Source organism: Opisthocomus hoazin, chromosome 13 (genome assembly GCF_030867145.1).
Source record: "Opisthocomus hoazin isolate bOpiHoa1 chromosome 13, bOpiHoa1.hap1, whole genome shotgun sequence".
In the NCBI taxonomy this organism is placed as follows: Eukaryota; Metazoa; Chordata; class Aves; order Opisthocomiformes; family Opisthocomidae; genus Opisthocomus; species Opisthocomus hoazin.
In genome coordinates, this window is record NC_134426.1 from 23117127 (window position 1) to 23133415 (window position 16289).

At 41.6% G+C, this 16289-nt stretch overlaps 1 protein-coding gene across 2 annotated transcripts in view; it reads right to left on the bottom strand.

The window, feature by feature from the left end:
• Positions 1-16289, bottom strand: part of ADGRD1 (adhesion G protein-coupled receptor D1) — a 158514-nt gene that overhangs the window by 46111 nt on the left and 96114 nt on the right. For both annotated transcript variants that reach the window (XM_009932471.2, XM_075434725.1), the window contains 2 exons: positions 7078-7181; positions 3364-3475 (listed from right to left, as the gene is read on the bottom strand). In XM_009932471.2, coding sequence (XP_009930773.1) covers positions 3364-3475; positions 7078-7181 — 216 coding nt within the window. The remainder of the gene's footprint in view (positions 1-3363; positions 3476-7077; positions 7182-16289) is intronic.

The following is a 16289-nucleotide window of genomic DNA, read 5'->3' on the forward strand; positions in this document are numbered from 1 at the left end:
AGCTTAGCCACCCTGTGCTGGCATTTTATCTTTTTGTTGATGGTTCAGGATATTGTGCACTAATGAAAATTAAAATGTTGGGACTTGATAGTACAACGAAATTTGAAGCTTTCCTCTACCTTCTAACTTCTACTCAGCTGGTTCTGTGCTAGTGCAAGGACATTCTAATGCAAATCCATTGGGACTACATGTACTAAAAAGCAGTAACTTTGAGTTTAATTCATTCATGTAAGTGAGATCCGTAAGTGTTTCAGTACTTCGCAACGTTCGGTGACATACAAATAAACCAGATTTGCTTACTGACAAAAACTGTAAAAACCTTTCCAGTTAATTCTATCATAAGGCTATGAAATCCATTTTAATGCCTTCTGATTTCTACTAGATTAGTCCATGAAAATATAAATGCAACGTAAAGCTGCCTTACAAGCTAGTTCTGTCAAATGGATACTTTCCAATTTATGAGTAGCTAAACAATATCAATCACAAAACAGCAGAAAAATAAAATATAGTGAAGTAGCAGTACAATGGCCTGTTTATAATTTTGTATAACGCCAAGTTGCAGATTTTTACACAAAATCCACAGCAACGTTGCTGCTCATTCTGTATTTGTGCCTTAATTTTTACTTTGAAGATATTCTTAAATGACAGAATTGTCTTCTTGAAAAAGGCCCTGAAAAGTTGTGACTTTACATATCAAAAACAAGGAGGTATCCCTTGCTGTATCATACGATGCACACCACTTTTAGCAGACTAGCTGTAAAAAGACGGCTCTCATTACTGTTACTCTCACTGCTGACTACTTGTGAGTCTGTGGAAATACAAAAATCAGCCCAGCCAGTAGCAAGGCCTATCATGTTATAGTTATTGAGAAAGTAAAGCAGACTCTCAGAAAGGCCTCTCAGAAAAAAAAATACTCATTTGTTTACTGAGGACAGTCTTAAAACAGATAGGTAAATTTGCATACATTTTTTGAGTTCAACTTATAAGAGTGTTTTCAATTTAAGTGGCAATCTCACTGCACTATACAAAACCCTCTGAAAATGTCCTTCCCTGCAATCTACATGCTGCGCTGATACACAGTCTTGAATTTCTGCAGATACATGTGTCATAAACAAAAGTAGCTCATTTCATCTCTCTGGAAGAGTTTAAGCAATGCCATGCAGGAGTACGGAGTGAGAAACAGCTCAATACGCTGATACAGAACCGCAGATAGTAGACACATTAAATTTTCCAGTTGTGCTAGAAAAACACAGTGCTGCCTAACACACTATACTTCAAATTTCATTTTCCTGTGTCTAAATAATACTTCACTTTCTCTCACAAACATACTTACGTCTTTGGAAGGCTTTAGTAGCCTAGAGATGGTTAATTATTTTTAAATGCACACGGCTGTTTGGGATTCAGTTAAAAAACAGTGCTCTCTAGTCTGTAGCAGAGAGTAAGTTACTATGACAGGAAACCTCTCTGAAGAAACAAATTCATCTATTGCTGAAAGTCTCAGGGAAGTCATTAGACTGGCATGCGAATAGCAAAGATATCTCAGGGACTTGGCAGTATAAGAAGAAAATGCTGTGTGCCTTCGCACATATTTGCTTTCTCTAGAAGAAAGCTATCCTGGTTTCAGGAGTAACTGCATTCCTGGAATATGCCATGATCATTTAGGACTACTTATAGCACTACTGATATCAGGTATCAAGGACCAGCTTTTTGAGAAAAAAAAAAAAGAAATGTTCTTGGATGTACTAGAAAGATCAAAGTCCTATTCGTGGAAATAGACTTTTGTGGTTAAAAATCACTCCTACTTTACAAAAATTGCTGCAGTATAAATTGTAAATGACTAAATAATACATCTGAAATTACTAGAAGAATATTGTATGCTATATCTAGAATCAAAAACTAAATATCCCTGGAGATGGGAAAAGGATGGAGAGTCTACAGGCAGCCATGCAAGAAAGCGATGCCAGCTCAGGGACGGTCTCTAGGTTGCCATTCCCTGTTGCAGTGTATTTCCTCAAGCAAACTGGTACCACTTGTCCTCTCAGGCAAGGGCACTTATAAACTGTTTAGCACGAGATACACCCATCTTCGGCAGAAGCAGAAGATTAAAAAAATTACACCTTCTAGTGTAAATACTGCCTCCCTCTTTTTCTAAACTACCATTCAGCAGTCTAGTTAAAGCAGCAATTAAAGCCATCAAAACTGATGTCAAAGCTAGTGAGAACAGAGCGTGCAGTACGTAAAACTGTTAACTTGGCATATTCACCTTAATCTAACCCAGCTGTTTTAGACGCCAGTTTTAAAGGTTTAGATCCTGGTAGTCTGCGTAAGGAATTCCCACCTGTAGCAGATTGATAAAATCAATCTGTAATTTCAAGTTCCGATCTATGTGATCAGGCAGAAAAAGCCCATACAAGCGTAGAGCTAAAGTACCATGTAAGCAATATGAAGATGCTTGTCCTTTGCTTAAATGGTTGTCTTTGATGCCCAGAGAAGTATATACATGATTTATGATACTGAGGATCTCAGATTAAACTCTCGCACAACGATCCTTAGAGGTAATACTTTCTGCCATCTCTGGCTAATTAAACATTAGCTGCTGTACCTTTCTCATTGATTGTTACTCAGGTCAAATTAACATGAATCAGACTTAAAATTTATCTAAATTTCAAGAGCAGAGATCATGATCAATAAATCTGCTGTTCAGAACAACAGCATATTCTACCACAAAAATAAAGCTTTATGAGCAAAAAACAAACATCCTCTGTTTTGCTCTCTGCAAAAGCAGAAGAAATTGCCACAGCTCCATCAGGAAGCTCATTACCTTCCAACAAAAATAAGATGATTTTTTAATGTGGAAAAAAAAAGGCAAACTGTACCTTAGCAGAGAACAGACAATTAAAAATACCCAAACACCCCCTCCCCCGCCAAAAAACCTAATCCAAAACCCTAAGAGAGATACAAATACCTTACTTAAATACAAAATTCATACAATTTTCTCCAGTATAGAATTCCTACAGTTTTCAGTACAGGGAATGGATAAGAGAAAGCCTAAGCCGTGTCAGGCAGAAGTCAGCCATGCCATTTAAACACAGGACTGAAACGCACTCCATTACTGTGCTGATTTTTCCATTTGATGGGTGCATATTTCCCTCAGTTCTGCAAACATCCACACGCGGCCGATACTAAGATAACAAAATTCGGATGCACAGAGGGCTTTATCCAGTGTTGCAGGATGTCGTTTTTGGCTAAGGTGTGTTAAAAACGGGAGATCTCACATGCAAGACACTTTCTTGCATGTGGCACGTGGCATTCATTCCATGCAGGCGCCTCGTAAAACAGACAGTCGCTCTTTCCAGCTCTTACCGTTCCAGGGCTGAACTGAAAGCTGGTGAGAAGCAGGATCTGAGCCACCAAGACAGCAAAGGACAGATTGGCGTGGATGTGATAGCGCTGGTTGCGGATGGTGCTCACAGACCTGGCAGAATATAGAAAGACAGGTGAATAAAACAGAATTCCAGGAAGCCTAAACGCTTTTATGGTTTATCATCAAGTATTTTGATTGGCTTTTGGTCACTTGTTTTGGTGGGGTTATCATGATGTCTTCTTAGCACTTCTTGCACCAGGATGGAGTGGTACCTAACTGCTTTCTTGCACATTCTGCTGCCATCCTGAAGGCAGGAGAAAGACTGATTTGCACATTGACTAGCTCTGCTGATGACTTGTGATAGAATATTAACAAAGAGCTTGATCCTGAATGGTGCCGAGCTGTCAAGGAAGTCAGATCTGCACCTCGCATAAAGCATACTGCACCTTGCACCATCTACTCCACACCACACCATGGAGTTTCTGGTTTTATTTCATTGGTATTTGCCTGTGTTAGAAACAAGTGAACATGAAAAGACTCTGGTTACTGTTTTGACCTTGAATTAGTATTATGTTTTGAGCACAGGATGTACGGATGGGCAGTGCCTGCCTTGACAGAGACCTGACCTTGATTACAACCTCATTTGAACCTATCTCTCTTGGCTTTGCAAAAAAAGGCTGGAAATCTGACAAGAACACTCTTTCCTGGGAGTCCTCTGACCTCGTGTTTCTGTTCTCATCCAGAAATGGGAAGTAGAAAACAAACAAAAAAACTTGTCTGAACATTTCAGGCCTTTCGCATACTCTTATTCTTCTCCTTAAAAAAAGGACAGTACTAGTGATAACAGGTTTTCTGCCTGCCATTCCCTACAGACTGCTTCTGTCATCTCAGGAGACCCGGGCCGCTTGGCTGTGTGCGCGGCAGTGCTTCCTCCACGCAGCAGTACGCGCTCCATTCTTTCCGTTGTATTGCGCCGGACGGTGACGACTTTTGCAACTGCTGGTGACACATCATGCGTGGCCCCTGCAGCAGGGTGACAAGGGCCGGACCACGGCTCGCTGTCAGCCCTGTTGTAGCCAGTGCTCAGTTAGCAGGGAGTGAAGAGGGAGACGACAAGAAGTATCGATGTCCTAGAAGTAATTTGAAGAGACAGCTTGTGCTGCCTGGTGCCAATGGCTTTCTAATAAGGAACTTCATGTAGTCGCAAACTGGAACATCGTTACCCAGAAGGCAATCAGGACTGCCCTCCTGGGAAGCAGTCATTGTTGCCAGTACATGGAGCAGCAAAGAACTTGCCAGATTCCTCTCCACTTACCTCATGGACATCTAACACTGCATTGCAAAATTTCACTTCAGCTGTTTAATGAGGCCCTGCTCTCCAGTGAAAACCTAATCAAATTAGTTTTAATTGGCAGTTTAAATGATCCTGTATGTAGGTGGGGTGCTTAACCCTGTGACAGCCAGCTGAGCCCAAGCTCTCTTTCCAAATCTTCAGTCTGCCTTCAATTTCTCAAGGAGCCTGCAGTCCAGCAGCAGCAATACCAGCTCCTTTTGCTCCTCTTTCTTTTCCAACACAATAACATCCAGTTTTGCACTCAGACAAAAACGGAGCGAATCATTCCCCTTAGCCTAAACATGCCAACAGCGCAATGCCAGACATGGGTTTTGCCACGTGTGATACACTTAATCCAAGTATGATCAACACAGATCTTGACACTTGGAAATAACACAGGATTTGGAACAAACAAACATTGCAATCAGTTTGCTGGGTTTCAGCAAGTCCTTTTTTCTAGAAAGTGGCCTCTTAGCAGGATAGCGAAAAGACACGCTTATGCACAGAAATAAAAAATTAAACTCTTGAGTAGGAGGAACATGATTTAGTGTGCGAAAGCAGACAAGAATCCCATTCCTTGCTGTGCTCCCAATCTGCTGTGAAACCTCAGACAAGTAACTTCACCCATCAATGGCCTGGATGAAGAGTTAGAGTGTACCCTCAGCAAGTTTGCTGATGACACAAAACTGGGAGGGGTGGTGCATACACCGGCAGGCTGTGCTGCCATTCAGCGTGACCTGGACAGGCTGGAAAGTTGGGCGCAGAGGAACCTGATGAAGTTCAACAAGGGCAAGTGCAGGGTCCTGCACCTGGGGAGGAACAACCCAATGCACCAGTACAGGCTAGGGGCAGACCTGCTGGAGAGCAGCTCTGCGCAGAGGGACCTGGGTGTGCTGGGGGATGACAAGTTAACCATGAGCCAGCAGTGTGCCCTGGTTGCCAAGAAGGCCAATGGCATCCTGGGGTGCATCAAGAAGAGTGTGGCCAGCAGGTCGAGGGAGGTTCTCCTTCCCCTCTACTCTGCCCTGGTGAGGCTCCATCTGCAGTACTGTGTCCAGTTCTGGGCTCCCCAGTTCAAGAAAGATGAGGAGCTACTGGAGAGAGTCCAGCAGAGGGCTACGAGGGGACTGGAGCATCTCTCCTACGAGGACAGGCTGAGGGAGCTGGGCTTGTTCAGCTTGGAGAAGAGAAGGCTGAGAGGGGACCTTAGAAATGCCTATAAATATCTGCAGGGTGGGTGTCAGGAGGATGAGGCCAGACTCTTTTCAGTGGTGCCCAGTGACAGGACAGGAAGAACTTCTTCACTCTGAGGGTGACGGAGCCCTGGCACAGGCTGCCCAGGGAGGTTGTGGAATCTCCTTCTCTGGAGATATTCAAGACCCGCCTGGACATGGTCCTGTGCAGCCTTCTCTAGGTGACCCTGCTTCGGCAGGGGGGTTGGACTAGATGACCCACAGAGGTCCCTTCCAACCCCGACCATTCTGTGATTCTGTGATTCTTTGTCAGGTTTTCTGTTTTTTATTTAGACAGAAACCTCTATGAATGCTTTTTCAGAAATGTTTGTATTAAGTATCACTAGGCCTCAAACTCAGTTGTCACTGCTGGAATACAAACAGCCATAAAGACGTTGAGTGCCCCATGGCAGAAACCTTCCCAGTGCAGAGCCCTCGAAGGGGCTGCTGTGTTACAGGCAGGAGGCTACAGAGATCCGGAGGATTTAAACGTAAGCCATGGGGTGAATTTCGCACTGCCTTTAGTGTCCTTCATCCTCCTAAAGCAACACATTAGAAAACTTGAAAATACTTGAAAATAAATACTGGTTATATGATGTAATTGTTTACAAGCTGTATGAAACAGAAGTGAGGCAGCTAATGTTGACTGAGCCTTCCTTTCTGGGTGTACTTTTATAAACACACTGCCTTAAAGACAAGACAGTCGAAAAGCCAAAAGAAGCAATAATCATACACTCCAAGTAATCCAAAAATGTGTCTAGGGGGTAGAGAGAGGGTGATCCTGCAGTGCTTGCTCATATTATACTTGCCCCAAGCTCCAGACCAAGCCCCCCTGCAGCCTCCTTGCAAAATTCCTGAACTATCGCAAAACATGGAGAGTGTAAAAAAAAAATTTTTTTTAAATCCTTCACAGAATGGAAATAGCTTGCTATATAAAGACCACCCCATTTCAGGAAATGAAAGTAATTTAGAAATAACAAACCAACTGTTACAAATACATATGCAGAATCTAATTAAGGAAGGTTGTAGAATTAATAGCCTTTGTTTTATCCTGAGCACCTGAAGGGATCCTAACCAGTGGCCTGAAAGGCACCGCGTGGCTTTCTGCACAATAGCTGCTCAGCAGGTATTAAGTTAAAATTACTCACGACAATACAGCAAATGTGACCAGGGTGATCATCAAGCAGAAGATGGACAGAGCACAGCCAATGTAAGTGATGGAGGAGAGGGCCACCTGGTGTTCTCTTGTCAGCTGTACACAAAGTAAAAACGAAATAAAAACTATTAATTGATTACACTGCAGAACCACAGGTCAGCTCCCTGCATGTCGTGTTTCCTCCTCCATCCGCCCATGTATAAGCTGATGTTCACAATCATTCGCTGCTGGTTTTAACACGGGAAATGAAGAACCAATTCAAACTCGGTCACACAGCCAGGGCATCCGCACGCCTACGGCATTTTGGTTCCCTCTTATTTTTCAGAAGCCAGTGTTTCCTCCGAAGAAGCTGGTTTCTTTGCTGCTGCGATATCGCCAAGCCTGAGATCAGAGCAGTTTGTTGGGCTGCACAAACAATGTCAGCAATGGGATCTTTCACAGCTCGCAGGGCACTTTGCTAATGCTCTCACGCTGCAATAATTTACAGCCTTGTGCAAATACCAGAAGTGCTTCACAGCAGTGAGAACTGACAAACCAAGATCACCCATAAATCACAGGCCATTTATAGCTCGCTTGTTTTGTTTAATGTAGCACGTTTTCAGTGCCCGTTGAGGGACCTGGACTGACATCTACAGAATAGAGCACCACAGAAATACCCAGCATGAGCAGTCAGAGCGTAAGCCTCTCGTCTCGGCCTCTGTTTTTACCTACAGGTACCTTTTGTAGAAATAATTCCGTTTTCACGAACATTTAATCTGTAACTCCACAGTGCCCGCCACTAGGATCCATGTTAAAACCTGGACAGATTCAATGGGGGAGGGACAGTGTGCTTTGACCATTCATCCTAAATTAATCAGAACATGTGCTTTAATTTTCCATGCAAGTTCTCATAAAAGAATGACAAAAAAGCCACTCCCAACAAAGGGAGCCAGGCGGTATTAATACATAATAAGTAGAACAGAACTAGGCAGGAAAAAGTTTTCTCATCTCAGAAGAATTTTCAAACATTTTTCCTGACTTGAATTTGGATAGAATTGACATTTTCATAAACTGAACATTTGAAAAAAAATTGTGGTTCATCAAAAAGTTTTGATTTTTATGTTTGAAATACTATCTTTTTATTTCAATGTCTAATCACTATAAATTAAATTCCTCGCTGAAAACTCATCCCAAATATTTATTTATTCTGAAAAATACTGAAAGGAACAATATATTTTCCAATTTTTTTATTGTAAATCTAATAAAAAATTATACTTTCTCGCAGATTGGGATTTTATATTATTTTCCACATACACAATAAAAATTCCCCCCCTCAACAAAGTATTTCATCAGGGGTTATCAAACTCAACCAGTTCTACCAATAAACCTCCCACTAAAATTCCTTTTAAAGGAGAAAAATGCTATGTGGTTCGGAGAAAAAAAAAATCTTTTTAAATACAGACAAAACCGATGTGTTGTATATGTACAATTTTCTTGTAATTATCTGCCAACAGTATCAACTCATGCGGTAAGTTTTACAGCAGAATAGACTGGCTCGCTCAGCAATCTGAGAACTATAAAGTGATGCAGCAGCAGCATTGAAAGACAACTGTTGCTATGGTGTTACAGTTCCTAGGAAATATGATGCAGCTTTTCAGTATTTTTCTCTTTCAGCCAAAGACACATTTCTTTCCCCTGACTTGGACAGCATCAATTACAGAAACAAAAGGGTTCTGTGTGCTGGATCGACTTAAAAGGTCTATATAATTTCTACAAAAGAGCTCCTATCATCCCTCTTTCCGCAGAGAAGCCATGTATAGCCATGCTTCACAGATTACTCCTGAAAGAGGAATAACTTGTGTGGTAAATTGGGCAGTTTAGAAGTGATTTCCTCATCAGGGATATTCATGTCCAAAATGCACGGACCTGATTTCCTGATTGCTCCGACACACAGCCCTTTCTCTTGCTACAGGTGGCTTGCAGTTCTACGGAGGGAGGAGGGGAGCAAAGGAAGCTTTTCCAGCTTCAAGTCACTCTGAAATCAGTATTTCTCATCAATTCAAGGCTTTCTTTCACTCCCAACACCTGCAGCCAGAAAATGTTCCCTACAGAGGTCAAAGCTGCTCAGTGCTCATTTAGATTTACAGTGGTCTGCCACAGTGTTTGTATTGGCAAAGGTGGACAAGATCTGCAAAGGAAAGGTAAGGTCTTACTGTCACCAACAAGGACAGAAGATACAGGGGATACATCTAGTGGAAATGGGCAAGAAGTAAAGCCTTTGTTTTTTTCCATAGTACATCCAAGAGAAGATAACGAACACACAAACATCTCTTTCTGACTAATTTCAGTCATAATTAAAGTGCCTCTAAGAAAGTCTTTCTGCAGCTTTTAGCTCAGTTTTCCTCCAGAATCCCCTGCAGCGCAAGACAAGACACGAATCAAGTTCTCCCAAGTGGAGCCTGTATTACTTAGAAAGAAAAAAGGGTGAAACAAAATCACTTATCAACAAAATGTAAAAGATTCATTTAAACCTAAAATAACCTACATAGGTCCCCACACCTATGAACACCTGGAAATTGCTCTTGCTGTGGTCAATGCAACCAAAATCTGATGATGCTTTAAGAATGATGCTCTTTCATCAACACCCGCATCAACCTGGTAACAGCTGTTTCAAAAGCAACATCGGTGTAGTTCACACTCTCCTCTTGCCTAGTGTGAGGGTCAGAAAGCCTGTAGGTAGTTTTGAACCATTTTTTGTTTATTATGGAAAAGGTGGAGCCTGTGATAGCTGTTCTCAGACTGAATTGTTGGGTTGGAGGTGCAGAAGAGAGCGATCCCTGTCCACAGCGGCTCTAGCTGGTGAAACCAACTCCTTTCTGTGAGTGATACGGAGTGTGACGGGAAGGACTCGGCATGAAAAGCAGACTTGGAATGATTACCAGGGTGTGGAGCCCCGATTCTAAAGACAGGTATATGGTGCAGGAGAGAAGAGAAGCTGTATTTAAAATATCAAGTCTCTACTAATTTCTGACAACCCAGCTGTTCCAGCACAGCTGGGTGTTGTGTGTCTGTGTTCATTGCAAGGGGTAACAAGCATGCATTTTTCAGAAACAGCAGGACTGTCAAAGCATTGTGCATCATCAATTAAGAAACGATTTTCTATAAATTTCAATGCCCTGATACAAGCTGATTTTATCTTACCTCAGCTTGCCTTTTTGAAAATTTTCAGACTTTGTGCATGACATGGAATACAAGACTCTAATTTGGGATGATCTTGTAGTCAGCACAAAAATGTTAATCAGGCTGTAATGCTATTACCAAAGAAAATACCATTAAAAAGTACCAAATAAAACATTGAGCAATCTGTGAAGTAGTCCCATGAGCCTGATTCTCACACTTGTCCCACTCTACATTAAATTATTCTTTTCTTCTAAAAAGTTTTGCTTCTTTGAGTTTATAAGGTCATTCTCTTACTCTGCAGCAAGCTGAAAAGCTAAGAAACAAGCTCGTGCAGTCATGTGCATTAGTAATCATGAACACTATAAAAGACAGATGTTTCTCAGTTTCAGCTTTGACAAACAGTCAAATAAAAGATTCACATTCCTTATAAAACTCCCACCCTTTCAGTTCAGGCTGTAACACCCTTTACATGGCAAGTGTCGCTAACAGCATGGACAAAGAGCTGATGGTTTCAGCAGTTCCACCCATCTGAAATGTTATAGTCTACTGTCTCACCCTCATTCTCATGCACAAAAGAAGTCAGTACATTGCTAAACATTTTTGTTTTGGAAACTCACAGGCACCTGGATGGCCTGAGAAACAATCCTGGAAAGATACCAATTCAGGCTCCAAATGTATATTTTTTCCTCTATGCTGTTGTTAATAACGAGAAAATGAGCGACATCTAACTCCTCTGTTTAAAAATAACCGCACAGGCAGATGAAAATATATTATTAGAATGGGATGGTACTTTTCATCTCTAGAGTATCTGGTAAAGGTCAATTGAGGCTGAAAGACTTGTTCAGTAAGCTATACATGAAAAAATGTTTGATCTGTATCCAGAACGGCAAACTTCTTTGTTTATGTTACATTAATGAGCAACTGTACGTACCACACAGAACAACAACCCATCAAAAAGCTGAATGGGCTACAGAAACACAGCAACTGGTCAGGTCAGAGCATCTGTCTGGGCAGCACTGGGCTCTCTCTGCCCAGCATCCCCTTCCAGGCGTCCCCTTCTCCTGTGTGTAGTTTGCACCCCTGTCCCTTTTTCTTGACTGCACGTTTTCTGCTCTATGAAGAGGGGCACTTCTGGCTTGCTCCAGAGGACAGGACATTCTAGGGAAGTACTTACACACTGCAAAATATCCCTCTGTGTCTGCCTTTAGAGGCAACGTGTCAGACAAAGGGCTGAGCTCAAATACTTAAAACAAGGTTTGTCATAGCTGATCCTGAAAGGGTTTGTCCATACACCAAATTACAACTTCACAGTTTAGCCAGCAAAAGCAGTAATTTCATCCTCTAAACTACTTTTGAAATTTCCTATCCAAAAAGCAATTCATCTTCTAAAAAAAGACAAGTTCTTGAACCAAAAAAAGTTTCACAGCCCTAAAAAAATGAGCCCTGCAATCTAAGAACTATATCATACCTATCATTTGGATTTCAGTGTTACTTACTGCTAGAACACTGAACATTATATTTTTGCATGTGCTTATACAGTGTACATATTTTATGAAATTAAAGTTATTTGTTTACTGGTGGAAATGTAAGACTTTACTGGTGGAAATGTAAGACATGTCATGAAATGTAAGTCCAAACGTAAAAGCAAGTTCTATTTTAGTGTCCCTTCTGGTGAGCTTGCGATCCCGAAGAAGCATTTCTACCATGAAGTTACTTACAATGACAGGGTTTTTACCCGGTTTATCGAACCGACTGAGATCTGCTGTGAGACGTTCAGACACCAGCCTGGGCTGAAATCCACTCTCCAAACCTTCTGCACAGGCTTGCAGCAATATCTTATGAGACATTTCTTGGGGGGAGGGAAGGGAGGAGAGGTGGGGTGAAAAATTAAGGCTCAGCTAACCCCACTGAAGCTGCACCTTTAAAATGCAATCTGAATCCAATTAAGAAAAGGATGAATAATTAACTTTGGCAGCCTGAGTGTTTCAGAGACATTAAAATGCTGGCCTTGGCTGATGGAGCTAATGGTTTTAATTGCCTCCAGAAAGGCTGCTGAAATTCAATTTCAGTCCAGTGAAGCCTTTATTCATATATTAAACAATAATAACAATACAAATCTCTGTTTTCCTTCAGCTTGCCAAGCACTTTGTTAGGTACATAACATGATGGTTTTTCCAAATTAACATCTGTGTTTAGCTCAGGAGGCTCACTCTCCTCACTGAGACCACAAGAATGATTTTGGTGGGGCCATACCTAATGACACTGCACAATCACTACTCACAGGAAAAAAAAAGTCTAACTTGGTTCAGAGACTTCTCAGGCCGCAATGGATCAGATACTGCAAGTTTAGAGAAAAAAGACCTCCGAGAGTCATGCTTCGCAGCGCAATCATCTTTATCAGCCATTTCCAGCAGAACTGCTTTTGAATTCCCATTCTCTATTAACTCCACAACTCCTAGTGATCAGCAATAAAGTGCTGCGAAGGGGGCTTTTCAGGATTAAAGGAATGTTTTCCTACAGCCAGCCCAGCCTGGTGGCTGCTTGTTTAAAACTTTTCACTGTGACATGAAAAATTTAGAATTTTCCAAATGCCTCTGCCAGGGTATTCATTAGAATTTTTAAAAGCCCATGTCGTCTTTTAAAGTAGTTCTGGGCAAGATGTCATCAAACAGTAGGTAGCCTGCTCATTACAAATCTCACACAGCAAGTTTGTAGTTCAAATGAAGCCTGAAGGAAGCGTCGCAGGGAGGAAGGACTCAAGTTGTGAAGTGGTACCAAATTATAACAAGGTTTGGAGATCAGAAAAGCAGATATTTGCAAGTTCTTCCTTGTACCTCCGTGTAACAAGTGTGTTTTTTCTGCCTTCATCTCAGGCCTAAGACTTGCAGTGTTTGTTGAGCAATGCTAAATGCTGTATTTACAGCAGATCATCCTCTGTGAAACTGAAGGAGCTACTTTTGCCCATACACCTCAGAATTGTACATCTGTTCCCTACTATCTGTTCCAGCAAGAGCAGACTCATCCTGTTCTCCAATTAACAGCCAAATTGGAGTCCATTAGAGAGGGCTATGAGGAGAATAAATCCCAGCGTGAGTCCAGCAGGCTCTTGCAGGCAAAGAAACGGTGGTCTCTTGCCAGAATGTTGAGCCTGAGATTTTTCAGAGCAGTTGAGGATAATTAAATACCCAGCTCCCAGCAAAATTCAATAAAGCTTAGTATGTCTACCTCCCTTATCCCAGGCTTGGGCTTTGATTCAGAAATGTCCATCTCGATTCAGGACTGTGGCTAGCTGTGGCTTGCACCACAGCCAAGAGTCTCCAGGTACCCAGCCCTGAGTTTCCTCTACACTATGCTTTGCAGAGAATGGGCATAGAAAGGCCAATACAGGAGACAGACTGAGCTCCAGAGTATAGAATGGCTAAATTTAAAAATATTCAACAGAGAACAGTGACGGATAAAGGTGCAGTATCATAACATTTTCATATTGCATGCGGAAATCCTTTAGTCAGCAAGAAGACCTAGCTGCCAAATAGCTTAATGTTTTCATTTTCACCACCGAAAGGAAGTCTATGTTATTTTGCTATGTATTCTGATTAAAATAGAGTCCTGTTTCATGCTCCTCAAACAAAAGAGTTCTTTTGACCATATATATATACACATAACTTTTAAATATTTGTACTTTTCCAAAATAAAAAGTCTTTTTTTGTTCTCTGCTGAGTGAAAATCAATAACTGTGAAACAATTCTCCAAGGAATTTGAGGGATTTAGTATCCTGCAGCATTAGTCCAAATTTTCCATGTAATTCTATGGGATTAAGGACAGAACCCGAAAGTCTCCGATTTCCTCCCATCAAAATCAACAGAGCTGTACTGGCATAGGATGGAACAGCAAAAGAATGAACAGTGGCTCTGAGTTAAAAATCAAGATCAGTGTTCAATATTCAGGAAAGATGAGCATGGTAAAGACAAAAGAAATATGATGCACAACCGTACTGGGAACACATCAGCGAGATGTGTTTCTCCATGGGGACAACATTCACTGCAATAAAATGGAGGAGGAAGCAGAGAGAGTAAGAAAGAGCAAAGAAAGTTTACAAAGCGATGCTAGAATAAACACAGAGGCTGATTTATCTTTGTTCGTCTGATGTGTAAGGGGTGTCTAAACTGTCTGTAGAGATCTCTTCAGTTAAATAAACTGTCAATGGTAATAAACAAGGACCAAAAAAATTGCAATCCCCATCCAATTTTTAAATCTGCAACACATAAGAAAAATTGCTGGACTAACACATTATTCTTTTTATCTTCCCAGCAATGAAAAGAATGCTAAGAAAAGTAATTATATTAAAATTACAAAACAGCAGAATTTGGAGAATGCCACATTATTTCCATTTCATTTTCCTATTAGAGTATATAATCTGAACCTCAGCTGGCTGAAAATTTTAAGAAAAAAGGTTATCATTTCAGACTGCTATTTTAATACCCCCTGAGTGTAATGTTTGATTAATAACTGCAATATTAGATTTAGGAAAACAATTCTCTGAATTTGTAAATTACACACCTATCCCCCATATTTTTAAAGCATTTCACAATATTAGGACCTTTTCAGTACAGCCTTTACAAACATAAATAGATGCACTTCATTCTCAGTCAGCTATATATCGCTAAAACTTGCTGTCAAACTCAGCTATAACAGTGAAAAATAAGACAAAAACACACATATTGCCCCAAAGAAGAAATTTGGGATGTCTTTCCTTTTGTAAACAGAACCTCACAGCCAAATCCCCAAGCCTTTTCAAAATCCTGGGCTCCCTAAAGATGCTATGGGTTGTGTCTACAGCTCCAGCTGCAAGATCAGGCGCTTTTAAATATTTTCCCCTTTATACACGCTTCTCTGCATTCAAGCCCATTGGAAGGCAGCTTGAACTACATTGATTGATCCTCCTTTCTGAATTATGGAACAAGAGCTACAAAAGGGATGAAAAACGAAGTAATTTCTAGCTTTAGAAATGCAGAAGATGTGTTTAAAAACCTGAACCATTTCTACCACAGATTGTACAACACTATTACTTTGCTGGAAAAGCTCATCCACATGTGAACTTTATAGTAGTCACTTTTATACCCTCACAGTTGGAAAAGACAGAAAGAGAAAAAAAACACGGGAAAAAAAACAATTTAAGAGAATGGTCTAGGAGCCATAAACATTACAGTTGTTCCCTGCGCTGGTCACTGAGGGGAGGGAGACCCAAACCTCGAGTTCTGTTTTGCTGCGGGAGACAATGATTTCCCGTTTAAAAGGATTTTTGAACTCCGGGTCCCCAGGTGTCCACCATCCTTTTGCTGAAATGACGTTTATGTGGCAGATGGTACAAATAGCCTGGCATGCTTTGTAGTTGTTGGATCACTATAAAAATAAAAACGGCCAGATGGCTGGCATGTTTCCTGGCAGGAGCATAGGGCCCACTGACTGATGAGAGGAAGTAAAGCTGCCCAAAATAAAATAATAGTGCCTGAATTGTCTTTGGAGTGCTTTTGAAACGCAGCTTACTCCGTGTTGGGTTTGATTCCTGCTGTTGAGGAAGCACCTTGTGACATCCCTCCATCCAACCGCGCTCCCGTCTCTCCTCCTGATTTCATCGGTCCCTCACACCCCAGGAATGGGCTCTCTCCCCCAGCCATTCCCTACCCCCTACGGGAGGTACCGCTGGGTTCTGGGCGCAGGACATGGCGTTGCAGGTTGAGAGCTCCCCAGGCTTTGTGCCAGTGGAGGATGCCTGCTTGAGGAAACATCTCCTCCCGTGTCCTCTGCGATTCCTATCCAGGTTCATGCCTGTGGCACAGAGGAGGGCTCTCGTACTACGCGAAAACCCCCACAGGGAGCATGTCACCCTGGGTGCCCTCTACTTGGACTTTCTCCAGAAGCAGCAAACATAAACCAGTGTAAACACGTCAAACTAAATGGATTATTTATTCTTCCTACCGCAGCTATATTAATGCGCCATTGTCTCCATAACTATAACATTGCAGGGCAGCTGGCAGCACAGGTTTG